The sequence below is a fragment of the Odontesthes bonariensis genome, chromosome 6 (genome assembly GCF_027942865.1).
Source record: "Odontesthes bonariensis isolate fOdoBon6 chromosome 6, fOdoBon6.hap1, whole genome shotgun sequence".
NCBI classification, from domain to species: domain Eukaryota; kingdom Metazoa; phylum Chordata; class Actinopteri; order Atheriniformes; family Atherinopsidae; genus Odontesthes; species Odontesthes bonariensis.
This window is the reverse complement of record NC_134511.1, coordinates 1,827,056-1,850,166: the sequence shown is the minus strand read 5'-3', so window position 1 is coordinate 1,850,166 and position 23,111 is coordinate 1,827,056. Positions and strand designations below refer to the sequence as shown.

At 43.6% G+C, this 23,111-nt stretch overlaps 1 protein-coding gene across 3 annotated transcripts in view; it reads left to right on the top strand.

Moving 5' to 3' along the window:
* The window catches only part of ogdha (oxoglutarate dehydrogenase a), a 46,730-nt gene that overhangs the window by 3,160 nt on the left and 20,459 nt on the right, over positions 1-23,111 (top strand). The window contains exons 2-5 of one of the 3 annotated variants that reach the window (XM_075467008.1): positions 1,119-1,490; positions 13,283-13,474; positions 16,458-16,560; positions 20,175-20,219. In XM_075467008.1, coding sequence (XP_075323123.1) covers positions 1,251-1,490; positions 13,283-13,474; positions 16,458-16,560; positions 20,175-20,219 — 580 coding nt within the window. In that variant the 5' untranslated portion in view covers positions 1,119-1,250. Of the gene's footprint in view, positions 1-1,118; positions 1,491-13,282; positions 13,475-16,064; positions 16,159-16,457; positions 16,561-20,174; positions 20,220-23,111 lie in introns of all 3 variants that reach the window. The other 2 variants (XM_075467004.1, XM_075467005.1) reach the window with 2 other exon arrangements.

The following is a 23,111-nucleotide window of genomic DNA, read 5'->3' as shown; positions in this document are numbered from 1 at the left end:
TGTAAATCTGTAACAGATCACACTGAAACCACAAAGAGATCCTAAACCAGCTCTGACGTCTTTAAAGTCTTTAAAGTTTGGGCTGTTTTTGTGGTCAAACATCTGTGCTGGTTGTAAGTGATCAGAGTCTCTGCTTTAACCCTTAGTTAAAGTTAGTTAAAGTTCCCTAAGTTCAGGGAACGTTCTTCAGTCAATAAAACACTTTATTTTATTTTAGGGCGTTTAGTCGCGTTAACTGTTCGATAAATTAACGCCGATAAATATTTTATCACTTTAACGCAGGTTTTATTTTGTAAAAGTCTGCTCACAGGCTTTTATTTTGTAAAAGTCTGTTGCTCACAGGCTTTTATTTTGTAAAAGTCTGTTGCTCACAGGCTTTTATTTTGTAAAAGTCTGTTGCTCACAGGCTTTTATTTTGTAAAAGTGTTGCTCACAGGCTTTTATTTTGTAAAAGTCTGTTGCTCACAGGCTTTTATTTTGTAAAAGTCTGTTGCTCACAGGCTTTTATTTTGTAAAAGTCTGCTCACAGGCTTTTATTTTGTAAAAGTCTGCTGCTGTCTGCTGTGGAACAGGAAAAGAAAGTAATCGGCGGATCCACCAAACATGGAGAAGGGTACGGAACTTTTACTCGGCCATTTTCATGTTAAAGTTCTTCCAGACGGCGGAGTCGACAGAACCAAAGTCATCTGTAAACACTGCCAAGTTGAATTGTCTTCTCAGCGTAGTAGTTCCAGTCTAAAATATCACTTAAAGGAAAACACACAACTGATAGCAGCAAGTCATTCAAGGAAACAGACAGTGGAGCGAGGCTTCTACATAAAAACTACAGAAAGATGCTGATGTTAAAAGTGTGTTTGCACAACAAATGTTATGGCACTTTCATTCATATGGCAGCGCAGCACATTTAAAATAAAGCTAAATGCTAAAAGCTATACACTACTTTTGGATTCTGCGTACAAATGAGATTAATAGTGATTAATCAGGGAAATCGTGTGATTAATTAGATTAAACATTTTAATCGTTGCCCAGCCCTAATTATTGTAAAGCTCTGGGAATGTTCTCCAGGTGATTAAAACACATTATTTCTGGTCTAACAGCGTGTCTCTCTTCTCTCTCAGTGGACGTTTGATTCAGCCCTTCCTGTGTGGGACCGCCCCGGGTGGAGCTTACCTTCCCATCGCTGTGAGGTTGAGGACGTCCGGCCCGTCGGACTGACCGCCGCTGTGCGTGTGATACTTTAAGGACTGCTCATGCATCGTTTACGGACTTGTGCGGCGCGCTTGCGTCCGCTAACCGCCTCGCAGGCGGCTCAGACTGTCGGCCCGCAGCGGCCAATCACAGGTGCCTCCGCAGGCGGCACAAGGACGTTTCAGCCAATCAGGTGCTACTCTGCGCCTGTGGCCTCGGAGCCGTTTCTGAACGGGACGAGCTCTAATTATGTGGAGGAGATGTACTACGCCTGGTTGGAGAACCCCAAGAGTGTTCACAAGGTGAGAAAAGGTGGAGCTCCCAGCAGGTGTGGGGGGCGGAGCCAAGGTGGAGCTCAAGGTGGAGCTCCCAGCAGGTGTGGGGGGCGGAGCCAAGGTGGAGCTCCCAGTAAGGTGTGGGGGGCGGAGCCCAGGTGGAGCTCCCAGTAAGGTGTGGGGGGCCGAGCCAAGGTGGAGCTCCCAGCAGGTGTGGGGGGGGGGGGGGTGGAGCCAAGGTGGAGCTCCCAGCAGGTGTGGGGGGGGTGGAGCCAAGGTGGAGCTCCCAGCAGGTGTGGGGGGGGGCGGAGCCAAGGTGGAGCTCCCAGTAAGGTGTGGGGGGCGGAGTCAAGGTGGAGCTCCCAGCAGGTGTGGGGGGGCGGCGGAGCCAAGGTGGAGCTCCCAGCAGGTGTGGGGGGGGCGGAGCCAAGGTGGAGCTCCCAGTAAGGTGTGGGGGGCGGAGCCAAGGTGGAGCTCCCAGCAGGTGGGGGGGCGGAGCTAAGGTGGGGATCCCAGCAGGTGTGGGGGGGGCAGAGCTAAGGTGGAGCTCCCAGCAGGTGTGGGGGGGGGGGGTGGAGCCAAGGTGGAGCTCCCAGCAGGTGTGGGGGGGGGCGGAGCCAAGGTGGAGCTCCCAGTAAGGTGTGGGGGGCGGAGTCAAGGTGGAGCTCCCAGCAGGTGTGGGGGGGCGGCGGAGCCAAGGTGGAGCTCCCAGCGGGTGTGGGGGGGGGCGGAGTCAAGGTGGAGCTCCCAGTAAGGTGTGGGGGGCGGAGTCAAGGTGGAGCTCCCAGTAAGGTGTGGGGGGCGTAGCCCAGGTGGAGCTCCCAGCAGGTGTGGGGGGCGGAGCCCAGGTGGAGCTCCCAGCAGGTGTGGGGGGCGGAGCCAAGGTGGAGCTCCCAGCAGGTGTGGGGGGCGGAGCTAAGGTGGAGGCTGCGCTACTACATGCTAACCGCTAGTTAGCCACAGAAACAGGATGGGCACATCACAGTTTGCCAGAAAGTCCTTAAAGGGGAACTGCGGTATTTTCAACATTAAGCCTCTTTTATGAGTTGTCTGCAATGTTTCAGAACCCCCCTCACCGCTTTGTTTACTGCTGTCTCCGGTATTTGCCTAATTTTGATTCATCTTAACCTGCTTCAGAACGGCAAGTCATGTGCATTTCCAAAAAGGTCCGTAAAAGCACCATAAACGTCCGTTTTCAAAATCATCAACTCACCGGAGTGGTTACTGGTGTGCACTGGTAATCCATATCAAATTTCGTGGCGAAAAGTTGCTTCTGTCGTGTTTTATTTGGCAGCTCGTTCATGCTCGCACTATTTTCTCAGCGGTGGCGGAGTAATATCAACAAACATCCAGGACAAAATGTCAAATAAAACACGACAGAAGCAACTTTTCGCTACGAAATTTGATATGGATTACCAGTGCACACCAGTAACCACTCCGGTGAGTTGATTATTTAGAAAACGGACGTTTATGGTGCTTTTACGGACCTTTTAAGACATGCGCATGACTTGCCGTTCTGAAGCAGGTTGAGATTAATCAAAATTAGGCAAATACCGGAGACAGCAGTAAACAAAGCGGTGAGGGGGGTTCTGAAACACTGCAGACGACTCAGAAAAGAGGCTTAATGTTGAAAATACCGCAGTTCTCCTTTAAAGGAGCTGCCCTGACCTGAGGGGGGAAGAAGGGTTGGAATGTCTCCATGATGGAGCTGAGATAGAGGGAAAAGTTAAATTTAATCAGGTTTGAAACCTATCAGGGTGATCTGTTCCCAGGTGGAAACTATCTGAACGATGCTCCCTGATCTAACATGAACCACAGTCGAGTTAAATTTAGCCTTCCTCCAGATATGTTGGCAGAGCAGGGATGTTGGTTCTGCTTCAGTCAGAAATTAAAACCACTTTTTAAATCTGAGGCTCTTTAAACTGCAGATGGTTCTGTTTTAATGGTTCAGGAACCCAGTTTTTCTTCTTCTTCACCACCTCAGCCTCCATGCTCTTGTTGTTTACCACTGATGGCAGTTTACCCCTAACCCCTGATAGGGGACATTTTTCTCCACTTGGGGTGTACTTTCTCCTCTAATTTCACACTGTAGATAGTGATACTCATCATATTTGGTCCAGTTGTGCATTTTTGATAGCCTGGCTGACGCGTCCACAATCTCGATGAGATGGTGGTCTGGGAACTAGGTGTGCATTTTCTCGTATTTGAGGCGTGGTTTACGAATGCCTAGAGCGGCATATTGGGCGCTACGAATGTCTATCAAATGACGTCAGGTTCTTCCCATGCTGCTTTGCGCTCGATTCATAGCCAATTGTATCACTTATACCAGATGACGACAGAAATTCGACGAGGAAGAAGAAAAAAAAGTAAAATAAAAGTAAACTTGCGCTCTAAGCTACTTAAATTGACAACAAAGTAGGCCTATATGCTATGTTCTACATGATTTTTTATGTTGTAGAGTTGTGAATTTATTATATCAATGGAGAAATTGAGCAGCCTTGCTTTGTTGTCTACAGTAGTAGATCAACCCTCATCTTACTTTGAAGCTCCCAGCTCCCAGAAGTGACGTCAACGAAGCTTTAGCAGCAGAAAAGGTATCAGGTTGATAATAATAAACTCCTGGACTATGTACAAACTTCCAAATGCATCGTTTTGTGAGTACAGACCATATTTGTACTACTGTAGAAGTTTGGTGTCATGACGTGATTTTAGTGTGGTAATTTTGGAGATACTGCCAGCGTCCGTTAGCGCTTGTGCTAAGCTATTCGGGATAACTCAGTAACTCAGCTGATGTTCAGCCAAGATCGGAAAAACTGCGGGTGGGCTACTTGGCTGGATGTCACGGTTCAAATGACCCCAGGGTGAATCTACTCCGAAACACTTTCTAAGGCTGCATTGAACGGTAACGTTGTGTCCGCTGCCATGTTGAATTAACACTCTACAAGCTTCAGTGTTGCGCATAGACGTCGTCATCGTCTTGCTGCCCCCCCCGTTCTGTGATTGGTTCCCTAACTCTGGCAAAAATAAGGGCGGCGGTTTCCAGGCTGCCTTTGCAGTGAGAATGAAATCGAGCGCAAAGCAGCATGGGAATTCCCAGGCTACATTTTTGACTATATTTTTTTCAAATTTCAAACACACATCATATACAATGCAATTTTTCATTATGTAAAAAAAAACAACTCCATTTCTGAAAAGGGACATTTTGCATTGCATACATTGAGAATACAGCAGTTTTTGTGTGTGTTTTAAAAGAAATTGGTGTTTACCTCATATAAACCAGTATTTAAAGGGTTAATTTATTTTTGAATAATTGAAAACTTGGTGGTTATGATCAGAACTGAAGTGGAAGAAAAGATTTATGGAAAAAAAAGTGGAAAAATATTAGGGCTGGCACGGTATATGTATTCGTACCGTCACGGTTCGGTACGCGCATTTCCACGCAGAATACACACGGTACGGAAGTTTAATATTGATCTCAACGCGGAACTGTTATTTTGCAAGAGTTTCCTTCAGGACCCATTTAAACACTGCCACATGCAAGCTCTGATTGGTCCGTAGAGATATACGCTTTCGGACAGAGTAGTTCTAAGAACGCAGTTATCAGAACTGTCCTACTCGAATTAGGGCTGTCGCGGTGAGGGAATTCCCACCGCGGTGACTCATAGCCGCTCAACAGCGCGGTATGCGGTGATATCGCATACCGCACTTTCCACGACATGCAATGTTAGATGAAAATCGAGCGCATAATCCGTCTTTTTTTCCCAGCGATTCTGACATTTCACTTTGCTTTGCCTGTCATTTACTCGCTCACAGACCAACATAGCGGAGATCAAGCAGCGCATACCCCAGTTCTGCATTGTTGCCAGTGCCACATGGCAAATATCAACACTGTTGCAGACCTGCGCACGTTTCGTTTAGTAATGACGGAGAAAAACGAAGCAGATCAGGGCAGCAGTTGAGCTCACGTGTCCGGGATACAGTTTTTGTTTTTAACAGACTGCCGCCGTCCAACCAACCCAAGCTGAACTTTAACTGTTTCCGCGAACAGACAATTCACAAACTACTCTGAGAATACGTTTCACCTACACAGTTTTGTTGAAATGATCAGGTATTTCCCAACAGCAAATGTGCACACCAAGCTGTGGTTCTGTGGAAGCTAGTTTATTGTTGATATTAGACGGTCGCATTTACAACGTTAAACATGGATAATAGGGGAAGATTCAAAGCCATAAAGTGTCCGGACTAGGCAGAGGAGTAAAGCCGAGATAAAGGTGGGCCACTGCATTTTATTTTAACTTGCTACGACACTGAGTAGGCATATTCTTGTAATATCAGCTGCTGGGGGAGAATGAGACCACAACGAGTGGCACGCAGACGTGTGTGCGTGTGCGGTGCCTATATGCAAAGATGACGACAGAAACGCGGCACCTCGCTGTGTTAATGTGTTTCTCCTGCCTTGAGGGGAATATACAATGTATCATTATTACTGTGCAGTCTTAAAAACTCTTTTAGTTTCTCGAGTTGTTCTGCGCGTGCAAGCGGGCGTGCGGTGGGCGGTGGTGGCGGTGGCCTGGACACGCACCGCGGAGGTCCTCTCAGCACCGCGGTGATTGCATTTTGCGGTTATCGCGACAGCCCTAACTCGAATTTCGTTCTGATAACTGTCCTTCCCCAGCGGAGCTGTTTCAGTCGGCATTCGCACATGAGTCGGGACTGATGCGCCGCGCGCAGCCGTCCGCTTCAGTGACGTGTTAGCCGTTAGCCGTTTAGCGCTACATTCACAACAAAACAGAACAAAACAAAACCCGAGAGAAGAAAAAACAGCACAAAGAAGCTAATATGGAGAGCGGGGAGGCCACCGTGTTCATGGTCTGCATGATGGTGATATTAATCATGGACAATCACATCAGGCGTCTAACATCGAGGCTGGAAGAGCTCACAGAGAGAGTCAGGAGATACTTTTTCATTTCATGAAGGAAGAAAGGAGAGCAGCGCGCCGCAGACAAAGGAGACAACGTGTAAGTTTAACTTATTAAACACCCGCCGGTTCTGTCTGTGTGGTATGATGAAACATTTCAGCCGTGATAGCATGACATGGGGCGGAGCTACCGACCACCACACACCTCCGTCAGATGCGTTCTATAGAACCATGAAAAGACCCGACCAATTACGTCTCCCAAATGTATTACAACAACCCCTGGATACGAATACATGCAGAGCAAAACAAATTACTGAAGCAATTGGAATTTACATCGCATCTGCTATGCGCCCATATTCCACTGTAGAAGAGGCAGGATTCAGATATCTGTGACATGTGCTCGAACCTCGCTACACGCCTCCTTCGGCACTGTACCGAAAATGTACCGAACCGTAGGGTCCGTACCGAGGTACGTACCGAGCCGTGAGTTTTTTGTACCGTTCCACCCCTAAAAAATATATTAACATATGGTATTTCGGGGATCATTTTAGAAGGGGACAAAAATGTCCCTTTTCAGAAATTAAGGAGTTTTTTTTTTTTTTTTTTAAATCAGACAGCAAAAAAATAAAAATCCTTACAAGTCAATGTTGTTGCTAATCATTGACATATCCCAGACCATAATTATCCCTACTCAATAATTCCACTTTGCATTCCATATTTTGAAAATACTGGCACCTAAAGGCTTAAAATGTGGGCTAAAAAGTTCAAATTGGCATCTAAAGGGTTAATTTTTTTAAAATAATTGAAAACTTGGTGGTTATGATCAGAACTGAAGTGGAATAAAAGATTTATGGAAAAAAGTGGAACAAAATATTAATATATGATGTTTTTTGGTCGTTTAAAAAGGGGACAAAAATTAAGGAGTTTTTTAAATCAGGTATGAGGGTTAAGCAGCCTTTTCAGTCTATTTTCAGTATAAAAGCACTAATGTCTGACTTTTATTTTTCTGTGCTGTCAGACGTTCATCCTGCAGGTTTCTCTGACTCAGCTGTGTACTTTCGTCTCTCTGTGGCAGCTTTCCTGCTCAGGTTGGCCTTAACGCTCTGCCAGCAGCTCCTGTGTCTGAGTTCAGATTGTTGCTGTTGTCCTCTGGGTTTAAAATGTTCCTCTGCTCATTAAGTTTGGCATCGCTCCCTAAAGAGAGCCAATTAAACCACTCGGGAACAAATTAAAATGGAGTTAAAGCAGCGCCACGCCACCACATAGTAGGACATTCCTTCAGATTGGGTCCTAAAAGTTTCCAACGTTACTCATCAGGCAGAGATGCAGCAGTTTACATTAAAACTGTGAGAATACTTTCATATTAACAGCATAAAAACGGCCTTCATCTTAGATAAATACCAGCTAAAAGAATAAGTTTCTTCAGTCTTTCTTCCTGCTTCTTCTCATCAGATAAAATCAGAGCATCTCTGAGGAGAAACGGGAATAAAATAAAGTTTAAATGATTCCAACCTGTAGAAACGGAGCTGGTTCTGGTTGGACTGATGCTTCAGGTTGTTTTATACCCAGAAGCTCATATTTATCCCCTTAATTCCAGTTTATCTTTGGCATCTTTTTGGTGTTAATTCATAAATACAGAAATAAATAATGATGAAAAGTAAAATAAATACAGAAATAAATAATGATGTAAACTAAAATAAATACAGAAATAAATAATGATGAAAAGTAAAATAAATACAGAAATAAATAATGACGAAAAGTAAAATAAATACAGAAATAAATCATGACGTAAAGTAATTAAATACAGAAATAAATAATGATGAAAAGTAAAATAAATACAGAAATAAATATTGATGTAAACTAAAATAAATACAGAAATAAATAATGATGAAAAGTAATTAAATACAGAAATAAATAATGATGAAAAGTAAAATAAATACAGAAATAAATAATGATGAAAAGTAAAATAAATACAGAAATAAAGAATGATGAAAAGTAATTAAATACAGAAATAAATAATGATGTAAACTAAAATAAATACATAAATAAATAATGACGAAAAGTAAAATAAATACAGAAATAAATAATGATGTAAACTAAAATAAATAATGATGAAAAGTAAAATAAATACAGAAATAAATAATGATGAAAAGTAATTAAATACAGAAATAAATAATGATGAAAAGTAAAATAAATACAGAAATAAATAATGATGAAAAGTAAAATAAATACAGAAATAAGTCATGTTGTAAAATAAATGCAGAAATAAATATTGACGTAAAGTAAAATAAATACAGAAATAAATAATGATGAAAAGTAAAATAAATACAGAAATAAAGAATGATGAAAAGTAATTAAATACAGAAATAAATAATGATGTAAACTAAAATAAATACATAAATAAATAATGACGAAAAGTAAAATAAATACAGAAATAAATAATGATGTAAACTAAAATAAATACAGAAATAAATAATGATGAAAAGTAATTAAATACAGAAATAAATAATGATGAAAAGTAATTAAATACAGAAATAAATAATGATGAAAAGTAAAATAAATACAGAAATAAATAATGATGAAAAGTAAAATAAATACAGAAATAAGTCATGTTGTAAAATAAATGCAGAAATAAATATTGACGTAAAGTAAAATAAATACAGAAATAAATAATGATGAAAAGTAAAATAAATACAGAAATAAATGATGTAAAGTAAAATAATACATAAATGCTTCGGTTTGTTTTATACCCAGAAGCTCATATTTATCCTCTTAATTCCAGTTTGTCTTTCTGTGTTAGTTACGAGTTGAGACGGCGAGCGTGAAGGTGACACAGCTGCTGGCGTTCAGAACCGCCTCCGGAGGACTGAACACAGCTGATGTGATCCGCGTCGTAAAGGACAGGCCGCTAATAATAGCTCCCGCGGGCCGGGTCACATGACCTGAGAGCGAAGGCCGGCGTGCTCGCCTTAAACCAGAACCAGAACGTTAACCCGAGTCGGGATTAGATTCAGCAGGATTAATGTGGGCACTCGGTCCTAAAACTGAAAGTTAAAATGTTTCCAGAGGCTCGGATGTGCAGCCTGAGCCACATGTCAGCGCCGAGGATTAGAACTAAAAGTGTCTGAGATAATCTAACACCAACATGACCCACTTTGGGCAAACAGAACCTCCCAGCAGAACCTCGAACAGGTCCACTGATCATATCTGTTTAAATCTGTCACATTCCATCATTTCAGATGTGACGGTGAAAGAATAAAACTGCCTTAATCTGAAATATACAGTCAGAAATATATAGAATATGTTGGAAATAAATGGGGGGAGAAAATACACCTGTGAATGAAATGGATTACAAAAAAGATGTGTATGATGTAATGTAAAATAAATACAGAAATAAATAATGATGTAAAGTAAAATAAATACAGGAATAAATAATGATGTAAAATAAATACAGGAATAAATAATGATGTAAAGTAAAATAAATACAGGAATAAATAGTATGATGTAAAATAAATACATAAATAAATATTGATGTAAAATAAATACGGAAATAAATAATGATGTAAAATAAATACAGGAATAAATAATGATGTAAAATAAATATAGAAATAAATAATATGATGTAAAATAAATACAGAAATAGATAATATGATGTAAAATAAATACAGGAATAAATAATATTATCTAAAATAAATACAGGAATAAATAGTATGATGTCAAATAAATACAGGAATAAATAGTATGATGTAAAATAAATACAAAAATAAATTCAAACTGAAATTAAAACAAAAATGTATTCAATGTCACATTCAAGATTATTTTTGCATAAACATCTTTTTTTTCCCCGCATTAGACCTGATATAAACCCATTTATTTAGCCATTTGTATATGTTTTATATATATTTCAGACCATGGCAGTGCCGGGGTTCCCTAAAAGTTCCACAGCGAGGTGCGTGCAGGTCGCTGAGGTGTCGGGTTACTTGTCCTGGGGTTGTGTAACGGGCGGCGTGACCTTTTATTGGCAGAGCGCGCTCAGAGCTGCAGAACGCAGCATTCCCATTTCATTCAGATGATCCTGAGGCCTTTCTGACCTGCAGTCTCACCTGGAAGGTATCACCCTGGGTCCACACCATTAATGCAACCCCGCCCACTCCTGTGGGGTTAATCGGGTAATCTGCGGGTTGGTTAAAAGTCTTCGACTTAAAGCCGCTTCATCGTTACATGAGATGTTTAAAGTCTGAAAACCAGAGTCTTCCTTCACCGTTCAGAGATAATCCCACTCATACAGATTAGATGTGTAATCTCTCTGCGGCTAAAACCAAGACCAACGCTCATGTGTCCTCCAGGAGGTCATCAGAGCTCCGTCTCACCTGTTGTCATGTGATCCGTTGTCATGGGAACCCTTTAAACGCCTTTAAGAGGGGCTTTTAACACAAAAAACTTCTCATTTTAACGTATCGTATCGAATCCAATCTCGTATCAAATCGAATCATATCCTATCCTATCCAATTGAATCTCGTATCGTATCCCATCGAATCGTATCCTATGGAATCGTATCGTATCCAATCGAATATCGTATCCAATCGAATATCGTATCCAATCGAATATCGTATCCAATCGAATCTCGTATCCAATCGAATATCGTATCCAATCGAATCTCGTATCGTATCCAATTGTATCGTATCCTATCGAATCATATCCCCTCGAATCTCGTATTGTATCCCATCGAGTCGTATCCTATGGAATCCAATCGAATCCTATCCAATCGTATCCCACCCAATCGAATCTCGTATCGTATCCAATCGAATCTCGTATCCAATCGAATCGTATCCCATCGAATCCCGTATCGTATCCAATCGAATTGAATCTTATCCCATCGTATCCCATCAAATCGTATCCAATCGAAATGGATCTTATCGAATCGTATCCAATTGAATCTCGAATCATATCGTATCGTCAGATTAGTGTATCACTAGCACCGTTTTTCCTTCTTCAGTTTTATTTATGTGGGCTGTTGGAACAGGTTTACACGTGTTAATCTTCCAAAGTTTTATTTGATCTCATCTTGTGCGTCCTGGCTGCACCTGTTGTCACCTGTCACGGTGTTCGGTCTCCTCTGGACATCTGGTACTTCATTCTCAGGCTATTTGAGAGAAGCGACCCATAAAAGCAAAGAACAGATGCTCCCGGTGCAGTTTACGGTCTGAACAAGTGGGGATTTCCAAGCCCCACCTGCCTCTGTCGCCCCAACAAAAATATTGACAAATTACATTTCAACTTTATTGAACTAACACCAAGTAACATCATATTTTATAATTAACGAAAGTCAATAACATCAAATAACACAAGTCTATAAGTCTTCAAGGCCAAACATTTATTTTTCTTTCTTTCTCTCTAAATAACTTCGAATACGGTGAACCCTCGTTTTTTGCGGGGGTTACGTTCCAAAAAGAACCCGTGATAGGCGAAATCCGTGAAGTAGTAACCTTTATTTATTTTACAATTATTATACAATGAAATACTCCATAATACATTGAAACCAAAGAACAAAACCTTTTTACAGGCCCAAGCATTTGTTTAACAAATAAAAGTACTGCATAAACGTTTTTTTTACAGGTAGAGAAGAAGCGGAGAGACTGTTTAGCCAATCAGAATGCAGAACACAATGCACAATGCAAATCCGTGAAGCAGCGAGACCGTGAAAGGTGAACCGCGTTATAGCGAGGGTTCACTGTATCCCAAATAGCCAATAAATTAACACTCAGTGCGAAACAGTGCAAAATTATAATAAAATGTATGAAACACAAATAGAACATTTAAATAACCTAAACAATAGAGCAAAAATAATAATATTCTAACGTTCAACACTGCACCATTCGAATAAAACAATTATGTAGAGAATGAATGAACTCCCGCTTCCTTCAAAATAAAGCCGGGGGGGAGAGGGAGCGAGTTAGCTGTGAGTCAGGTACGAATTCCGAGTCCTGAATCCCGAGTCATGAGTCCCGAGTCACGAGTCCCGAATCCCGAGTCCCGAACCACGAGTCCCGAATCACGAATCCCGAGTCACGAGTCCCAAATCACGAATCCCGAGTCACGAGTCCCGAATCACGAATCCCGAGTCACGAGTCCCGAATCACGAATCCCGAGTCCCGAGTCACGAGTCCCGAATCACGAGTCCCGAATCCCGAGTCCCGAATCCCGAGTCCCGAATCCCGAGTCACAAAATCCCGAGTCCCGAATCACGAGTCCCGAATCCCGAGTCACAAAATCCCGAGTCCCGAATCACGAGTCACGAGTCCCGAATCCCGAGTCAGTGAAAAGAATCTCGAGTTTTGAACGATCGACTCACGAATCGCACATCACTCGTGTGTTATTTCCAGGTGTCTCCTTAATTTGTTGGGCCTCATGCTGTCTGCTGCTAACGGCTTCAGACACAGAACACACATCGGTCCATTGCAACCGGGAATCCTACACCACGATAGCTTTCATCATATTTTCTTTTGGGTTGGGTTTTTGGTTGACGTGGCCCCTGTGTCGTGTGTTTGTGATGGTGCTGGTGCTCCTTTTTGGTCTGAGCCACACATTTATCCATGTTGCTCACAGTTACGCTACCTGCTACCTTGTTGTCCCGCCGCAATTAACAATCCGACGTCAATCATTGTTTTTGCACTTTAGTTCCAGGTTACGTTTTTCTCCCAATGCTCTCTCATAATTTTAGCTTTTCATTAGTACTTTGTTTGTGTGTGGGTGTTTTGTTTAGTGAATTATCTTTATTGTCAATAAAGAAAAGCATTTAAGATAGGCATAAAATTTAGAATTTCCTCCCGTTTGTCGCGCCCCACCCTTTGACAAGCACTGCTTTAATCTAACCCTTCCTCCTCCTCTTCCTCTCATCCAGTCCTGGGACGTGTTTTTCCGAAACGCCAACGCCGGCGCTCCTCCCGGCGCCGCCTACCAGTCTCCACTGGGTCTGTCCGCGGCGTCGGGCCTCACCGCTCCTCACCTCTCATCGCTGGTCGGAGCTCAGCCCAACGTGGAGAAGCTGGTGGAGGATCACCTGGCCGTGCAGTCGCTCATCAGGGCCTACCAGGTACAGACTAACACTCTGATCCCCATCTGCAGAACATCTGTCCCGTTCTGATAAGTGATGGTAAACCTCAGACATCTTGGACCTTATGTTGACATAATTGAACTGTTTCCAGTTTTCTGTCTCCTTTAAATGGATGCACTGGTTCTGAAACACTGATTTGGGTTCCTTTAAGGCGAGACACTACAGCTGAATAGGGTAATATTTTAAAATAACAGATATCACCATGAAACTTCCTCAGTTGATTACTTATGCAAGTATGGGAAAAAAAAATGAATTACAAGTTTTAGAAATGTCTATGTTTAATTATGCAAATTAGGCAATATCTCATTAAATATGCGCACATTTGCATATATTTCCGGAAGCTAGATCTGAACATATGATAAAGCCGGGTGCAAAATTCTTTTTTCATTTTGTTTACACACAAAATGAAAAGAAAATTATGGAGGGATTTCAGGATATCTGCTTTCATTTCCTAGGAAATCAAAATATACTGTCCATTGCCTAAAAAACATTGATTTTCACCATATTTTTGGATTATAATGTCACATAAATCAGGCCAGGAATAATTTATCAACACCTCAGACCTACCTAATTTCCTTTAAAGCAACATGAGAGAACTCGTTAAGTATTTTGCTCTTTGGCTCCCCCTGCAGGTGTGAATGTAACACCGCGGCCTGTGTGTGAACCCTGCACATGCACAGCCATGAGTTTGTTCTCATGTCACTGAAGGCTGAATGGAGACAGAACCGGTCCAACAGAACATTTACAGCCCAACATCTCTGCTTCATTTTCATTTTAAACTACATTTGAGCCTAATTTTAAGTTACAAGTTAAGCCATCTGTAGGTTCTCCTGATAAAAAGGTCGATCACTCTGAAATGTTTGAATCAAACCTCTTAAAACCCTGAAAAGATGCACCAAACACATCCGAGCTTTATTTAATGAATGATGTTTTTATGATTTGATTCCAGATTGTGTCGCTTCTCCTGTTTCTCACTGAGCATCTACAGACCCCATCAGATATTAAAGGGGTTTGATTGGTTGCTATTAGAATGCTAGCAGAGAACAGAAGGAAGCTATTAGAATGCTAGCAGAGAACAGCAGGAAGCTAGTAGAATGCTAGCAGAGAACATAAGGAAACTAGCAGAATGCTAGCAGAGAACAGAAGGAAGCTAACAGAGAACAGAAGGAAGCTAGCAGAGAACAGAGGGAAGCTAGCAGAGAACAGAAGGAAGCTAGCAGCGAACAGAAGGAAGCTAACAGAGAACAGAAGGAAGCTAGCAGAGAACAGAAGGAAGCTAGCAGAGAACAGAAGGAAGCTAGCAGAGAACAGAAGGAAGCTAGCAGAGAAAAGGAGGAAGCTAACAGAGAACAGAAGGAAGTTAGCAGAGAACAGAAGGAAGCTAGTGGAGAACAGAAGGAAGTTAGCAGAGAAGAGAAGGAAGCTAGCAGAGAACAGAGGGAAGCTAGCAGAGGACAGATGGACACTAGCAGAGAACAGAAGGAAGCTAGCGGAGAACAGAAGGAAGCTAGCGGAGAACAGGAGGAAGCTAGCGGAGAACAGGAGGAAGCTAGCGGAGAACAGGAGGAAGCTAGCGGAGAACAGGAGGAAGCTAGCGGAGAACAGGAGGAAGCTAGCGGAGAACAGGAGGAAGCTAGCGGAGAACAGGAGGAAGCTAGCGGAGAACAGGAGGAAGCTAGCGGAGAACAGGAGGAAGCTAGCAGAGAACAGGAGGAAGCTAGCAGAGAACAGAAGGAAGCTAGCAGAGAACAGAAGGAATCTAGCGGAGAACAGAAGGAGGCTATCAGAGAAGGAAGCTAGTGGAGAACAGAAGGATGCTAGCAGAGAAGGAAGCTAGCGGAGAACAGAAGGAAGGTAGCAGAGAACAGAAGGAAGCTATCAGAGAAGGAAGCTATCAGAGAAGGAAGCTAGCGGAGAACAGAAGGATGCTAGCAGAGAAGGATGCTAGCAGAGAAGGATGCTAGCAGAGAAGGAAGCTAGCGGAGAACAGAAGGATGCTAGCAGAGAAGGAAGCTAGCGGAGAACAGAAGGAAGCTAACAGAGAAGGAAGCTAGCGGAAAACAGAAGGATGCTAGCGGAGAACAGAAGGAAGGTAGCAGAGAACAGAAGGAAGCTAACAGAGAACAGAAGGAAGATAACAGAGAATAGAAGGAAGCTAGCAGAGAACAGAAGGACGCTAACAGAGAACAGAAGGATGCTAGCAGAGAACAGAAGGAAGCTAACAGAGAATAGAAGGAAGCTAGCAGAGAACAGAAGGACGCTAGCAGAGATCAGAGCATCTGCAGACTGTATCAGATATTAAAGGGTTTGATTGGTTGCTGTTAAAGGATATTTCTGGTTTGTTTCAGCACACGTTTTTAATGAAAGAGTTGTTCGTGTCCTCTCTCTGAATCTTTACGGCAGCGGGTAACAGTTTCTGTGGTTGAAGTAAAGCAGAATATCCTTTAAAGCTTCAGATAAACCTCCAGCAGCAGGAACGGGTCTCGGCCGGCTCCAGGGGGCCCGGTTAGGCCCGGCCCGGCCCTGCTGTGTGCTGTGATAACTCTGTGTGTGCCCGCTGTGCCTTTAGGTGATGGGACATCACAATGCCCATCTGGATCCTCTGGGAATCAGCTGTGTGAATTTTGATGATGCTCCGGTGAATACCGGCTTCCAGGACGTCGGTGAGGACACCAGAACTGAACCGACACACAAACATGATGCTAATGCTGCTTCTCCCTCCCACCCACCCTCCTCCTCTCTTCTTTTTCTTCTTCTCTCCTTCCTTTTTATGTCGAACCTCTTCCTCTGGTCTTCCTCTCTTTTTGGACTAAATCCCGTTTGTTTCACCCTTTCCATCCATCCCTCCACTCTGCTTCTCACCTGCTCGGCTTTCCACCTCCATCATCTCTATCCTCCATCCCTCCATCCCCTCCTCCCCTGTCCCCGGGTGGGCTCTGTACTGTTGTCCCTTCCCCTGTAGATCCGAGGGCACCATGTGGCCCAGTTGGACCCCCTCGGCATCATGGACGCTGATCTGGACTCGTGTGTCCCCACTGACATTATCACCTCCTCCGACAAGCTGGGTGAGGAGCTCCACCCCTCAGAAAACTGCCTCCACCTCTTTTTCCTTCTCCCACTCTGCCTGGCAGTCCAACTGCTTCTAACAGTCAGAATGTGAAAGGTTGAGGACTTTCTTTATCTACAGCCCCCCCCCCATGATGTTTCTCTCTCTGAGCCTCCCCTCTGCTCCTCAGACTCATTAAAGTCAGACTTTAATTTAAAGTAATTTTCCTCCATCTCAGCTCCATCATGGAGACATTACAACCCTTTTATCTGTGGCTAACTAGCAGTTAGCATGTAGCAGCGTAGCCTCTGTGGCTAACTAGCAGTTAGCATGTAGCAGCGTAGCCTCTGTGGCTAACTAGCGGTTAGCATGTAGCAGCGCAGCCTCTGTGTTCCTGTGGCTAACTAGTGGTTAGCATGTAGCAGCGTAGCCTCTGTGGCTAACTAGTGGTTAGCATGTAGCAGCATAGCCTCTGTGGCTAACTAGCGGTTAGCATGTAGCAGCGCAGCCTCTGTGTTCCTGTGGCTAGCTAACGGTTAGCCTGTAGCAGCATAGCCTCTGTGTTTCTGTGGCTAACAAGTGCTTAGCATGTAGCAGCGTAGCAGCTGTTCCTGTGGCTAACTAGTAGTTAGCATGTAGCAGCGTAGCCTCTGTGTTTCAGTGGCTAACCGGCGGTTAGTATGTAGCAGCGTAGCCTCTGTGTTTCTGTGGCTAACTAGTGGTTAGCATGTAGCAGCATAGTCTTTTTGCTTCTGTGGCTAACTAGCGGTTAGTATGTTGCAGCGTAGCCTCTGTGTTTCTGTGGCTAACTAGTGGTTAGCATGTAGCAGCATAGTCTTTTTGTTTTTGTGGCTAACTAGCGGTTAGCATATAGCAGTGTAGCCTCTGTGTTTCTGTGGCTAACTAGTAGTTAGCATATAGCAGCCTAGCCTCTCTGTTTCTGTGGTTAACTAGCGGTTAGCATGTTGTAGCGTAGCCTCTGTGCTTCTGTGGCTAACTGCGGTTAGCGTGTAGCAGCGTAGCCTCTGTGTTTCTGTGGCTAACTAGCAGTTAGCATGTACAGCTACAGAAGCAAGCTGAGGTATCTTATTCGTGCGCTGATGAAGCAGTGAAACACACCTGAAACACACCTGAAACACACCTGAAACACACCTGAAACACACCTGAAACACACCTGAAACACACCTGGAACACACCTGGAACACACCTGTCCCAAACATTATGGAGCCTGAACTGAGTAAAGGATAAAAAGGGTTGTGATGTCTCCATGATGGAGGAAAATGACTTTAAAGAAAGTCTGAATGTGACTTTAATCCGTCTCCAAACATTATGGGGGGGGCTGAATGTGTTGAGTGGATTAGATTAAACCTTCTCAAACGTTCTCATATACGATAAAAGTTTCTGCATTTTTATTTCCAACTAAAACTTTCCTAATGGTCTAAACTCTCGTATATGACGAATGTTTCTGAAGCCTTCTTGTGTTGAGCTATTAACCCGATCATAGTCCGCAGGAACATCCAGATAACGTTCCATAAATGCTTTCTGTGTTCCCCAAACGTTTGTAAAAGCTAGAACCGTCTTTGTGTTGGCCGTGTTGCTTCAGGGAGTCGCTGCTGAGTCCGACTCCATCAGGTGCTCAGGTCTGAAGGTGTTCTACATCTCAGATTCCTTTCTTTGACCCAAAGAGGTTCCAGACACCGACGACCCAAGTAACTGTGGCTAACTAGCGGTTAGCATGTAGCAGCGTAGCCTCTGTGTTTCTGTGGCTAACTAGCTAGTTAGCCAACATCACTCGATCTTCTCACCAGCTCGGAAAGACTTGGAAAGTTAACGAGTGGGAGCAGTGATTGAATCGGAGAAATAAAAAGTTGCATCTCGGCACAACCCTGTGGGAAGGTGCCACATCGACTGAAGCATTAACCCAGATTTCAGGCCGCTGTCTGAAGGAATCTCTTTAGTTCATTTGGGAAAAGGTTCCCGGGGTTAAACGTGTCGGGTTCTTTCTGTTGAAACGTGTCTTTTGGAAGGATTCCTCTTCTCAGATTCGTTGTGTCTGACCCTGCTGGAGGCTTTTCTTCCATAGTTTGAACAACAGTCCTTTAAACAACGTTTTTAATGATACTGGATACTCAGCCAATCAGGAGAGTTTCTGCACTTGGACTGTAAGAAGTTACGGTTCCTGGAGCTTCTGATGTCAGATCTGTCTTAATCAGGACTTTAATGGCTCTCTGTACAAGCATAAAACATAGTAAACATATATTTGTATTAGGGCTGTCAGTCGATTAAAATATTTAATTGCGATTAATCCGCAGATTCTCCGTAGTTAACTCGTGATTGATCACAAACTGTATGTTTTAATATGCTCTAAATGCGCCTTAAATAGATATTTTTTACTGCTCTTATCACGCTAGCAGACAAATACCCGTGTGTCTTGCTAACAGCTGATATTAAAGACTGGACCGGTGATAACTCGGTTCACATCTACAGTAACGGATAACTTTGGTCCTGTCAAGGAAAACATCTGGCAGTGTTTTGAAGATGAACTTCCATTCAAATAGACGCTTTTCTTTATCCCATTTATCCAATTTAGCCATCCACAACATTAGGCTACATCACTTCCTGATTTGTCCAAACTACGGAGCGGACCAAGGATCATATTCATGGAATTTAGGAGGAATAACTTGTTATTAACGCGTTCATTTTGACAGCCACAATACATAAACATATACAAAACAATAAAGAAAAACTAAGTAAATTAAGAGTGAACGGAATGTAGCAATGTAGCAACTGTACTTTAGGGCTGGGCGAATTAACTCGTTATTATCGCGTTAACTCGTTAATTATTTAACGCCGATAAATATTTTATCGCGCATTAATGCAGGTTTTATTATTTTACTTTTTATTTTTTGTGGGGGGGGGGGGGTTCTTGTGCCTTTTTAATGGAAAGTTCAGAGAGACGGGAAGCAGGGGGAAGAGAGAGGGGGAACAACATGCAGCACAGGGCCGTCCGATGCGGGACTCGAACCGGGAACAGCTACAGCGAGGACTATAGCCTCATTAGCTTTGTCGTTAGCTGTGCTCGTTAGCTTTGCTCGTTAGCTTTGCTTGTTAGTTTGCTCGTTAGCTTTGCTCGTCTGTCGGCTGGCAGAAATAAAACGCTGTGATTCAGAACTCTGACCCCAGAACTCTAACAGAGTCTAACAGATTCAGATCTCTGAGCCTGGACTCTCTGGTACGTACGTTAAGTTTGTCGTTGAAACGGAGCGAGCCAACATGTTCAGGAAGTAGTCCCGGCTGTGGTGGAGGTGACTTGTGTAGCTTCCTGTTGGGGGAAACCCTCGCTGTGAGTCTGTTGTGGTGACGCTTCTGTATCGAGGACCGTTTAACCTCAGCATGGTGTTACCCGCATCCGTCTTTCTCCAGCACTTCAGTCCAAAACCAGAACCTCTCTGAACCAGAACCAGAACCTCTCTGAGCGAATTAAACGGTGCTGGAGACGGCGAGATGACGAGGCGCCGGCTGCTGTTGTAGCTGTAGATGTGTTGGTTGTGTTGGTGGGTTTAACAGGGCGGAGCTCTCTAACGCTCTCTGGGTGTCCCTCCCCTCCGCTGCCCCCTGCTGGTGACCCTCCAGACGTGGCCACGTTCAAGGAGAGGCTGAGATTCCTAACGGTAGGAGGTACGAGAACCTGCTGTGAAGCCCGTAGCTCGTGTTTAGCTTAGCGCCGTAGCGTTCGGGTAACCTCTGCAGGAGCTCCGGATGACAGGACGACAGGTCCAGAACCGGTCCAGAACCGGTCCAGAAGATGTCGGTTTCTCACCCGGAGCTTCGATAGAAGTTGCTGTAGAAGGAGGATGAAGTGGAATATTTCATCTGTGTGGCTCAGTGTTGTTACAGAAGATCAGTTTCATCTCTGCAAAACTAGTTTTTATAGTTGAATTAAGATGTAAAATCAGATTTTTGTGTTAAAAGTTTAATTTTGTTGGAACAGTTTCAGGATGTTTGTCTTGTTTTCTGCAACAGGTTTGATCGGTCGCATTGTTTGTTGGGCTGAATGACTCGTCGAGTCACTCGTTTAACTCCCCACCAACACGTTCTCCTTGTTTCACACGGACAGTTATTACTGTCGCACAACGTGCGCACGTTTGTAGCAGCTGGTTTGATGGAGGGAAACCGGGGAAAACAACGAGGAGCAAAACCAGAGAGAAAAGGGGGAAAATGTCTGGGAGAGAAAAGAGAAAATACTGAACAGTGTGTCCATTGTAAAAGCCAGTTAGCTTAGCATGATAGCACAACGTCAATGCTACAGGATCTCAGCAGAAAGCAGCTAGTTCACACATCAAGTCCACTGAGCGGAACAAACACAAGGGAACATTTCACTTTAGCATTTTAATGGAAATCAGTCGGCTTGTTAGCTGAGAAGGAAGCTAGCAGAGAACAGATGGAAGCTAGCAGAGAACGGATGGAAGCTAGCAGAGAACAGAAGGAAGCTAGCGGAGAACAGAAGGAAGCTAGCGGAGAACAGAAGGAAGCTAGCGGAGAACAGAAGGAAGCTAGCGGAGAACAGAAGGAAGCTAGCAGAGAACAGAAGGAAGCTAGCAGAGAACAGAGGGAAGCTGAGGCAACTAGTGGCTAATTTCTGTTGAAATGTCACCAGAACTACCCCGTTAGCACAAGCGCACCATCATATTGTCCTTAATGTGCCTCTGCCCATCAGAGCAGCTTCAGCCTGTTAATGTGAACTAATATTCTGAGTCCCATCAAAGTCCAACCAGAACAAAAACGGCTCAATTTATCAGACGTGTTGTGTCTGTAACATCAGAGAACTGCTGGTTAAGGTGTCGTGTTAACTGCTGTTATTCTGAGTCACTGTGCTGTCTGATAACAGACAATAAAACAGGAAATAAGAGGCTTTAACAGGATTTCAGCTGCATTGAAATACAGTTTATGAAAGCAGAGACAGCAGGAGAGAAGCTAACAGACGCTAGCACATTTGGATGTTAGCTAGAAAGCTAACAGCTGCCCTTCGATAGTCTTGTTGTCAGTATCAGGAGAAGATATGTTTGGATATAAATATGTTTTTAATCATATCAGCCAGAAATAACTGAGGTTGAAAGCTGGTCCGTGATGTCATTTTTTAGTTAATAGTTAATATTGTAAAAGTATTTTTTATCTGAGTTAAGTGCTGCTTCAGCTCCAGAACTTTGGAAGAACTGGACTGCGTGAGCTTTCTTATGATTTCCTCGTGTGTCTTACACCGAATTTAAGACCAAATAAGATGCTCAACGGAGTCGACCATTAGAGGCAAATCCTGAAGCTCCTTAAAGTCTGATCCTCAGCACCGTTAGCTTAGCTGCTGTTAGCTTAGCTGCTGCTAGCTTCCTGCTCTGCAGAGGTTCATATTCGTCTCTGATGGAGCAGTCAGAGGAGCAACTGACACCCACCTGCTCAGGTAACGTCTCGCTTTCTCTGGGCTGAAGTTAAAAATCAGCCTCTTCGTTTCCCCTTAATGTTACAGAACCATTCTTATTATTAACTTTGTCTCAAAGGAGTTGGACTTTTCTGTGTGATTGTGATTCTGAAGACTTAAAACTCAACTAAAAACCAGAAAACTGAGACGCACAAAGACGCCAAACGACCAAAAAGAGCCGATAGACCAAACTAGGGCTGTGTTCCAAACTGCATACTACATACTTCCATTTTGCAGAGCGTTTACCCACAATGCATTTCACTCCTGCCCGAGCCGAAATCAGCCGGCCTGAAGCTGATTTCTCTTAAGCTCTAAACTCTGTAAACTTTAGCAACATTTGAAACATTTTCAGGTGAGAAAGTAGTCGTTTAGATCCCCAACGTGTTGAAAACCTGACAAAATACCGGCTGTTTACAATTTTGTTCCCACGAATTCGGCGCTACTAAAGCTAGCCGCAGTGAGCAACGCACTTCCTGTTATTTTCACAAAATAAAATACCTGTTGCCTTTTATCATAGGGAAAGCCATTACCATACAATTGGTGCTTTTGTTTTGAAAACAGGAAGTGAACCTACCCTCGTTGTAGCTAGCTTGAAACTGCCGTTTTGACAGGAAATGACGATCGGCGACGTCACGTTACGTTGCATCTTGGGTAGTTTGAGTATGAGTAGTAACCTCATGATGCATACCCAACATTTCGGAGAATCTAGTATGCATCCGGGAACTTAAAAAAAGTTAAAGTTAGTAGGAGTAGTAGGAGAAGTATGCGGTTTCGAACACAGCCTAGGTTTCAGAATCAGGCAGCAGATATTTCTTCTTCTACTGTGCTCATCCCTGCGGCTGCCAGGCAGCTTTTTGGTGTCTTGGGGAAACATCTGTCATGGCGGCTGTGTTTCCCCCCCATAAAGGCCCCCATTTATGGGCTTCACCCAGAGAGCAAACCCCCCTCTGCCTGCTGTTTCCATCTGCCGTCCCTCCTCCATAACATCTCCTCCCATAACTGCCCCAGTCTGAAGCCCCAGAGTCTGAAGCCCCGCAGTAACTCATTAAAGTCCTAGCCTCCGCCGCCATTAACTCACCGCTGCTCATTCTGTGCTGGAT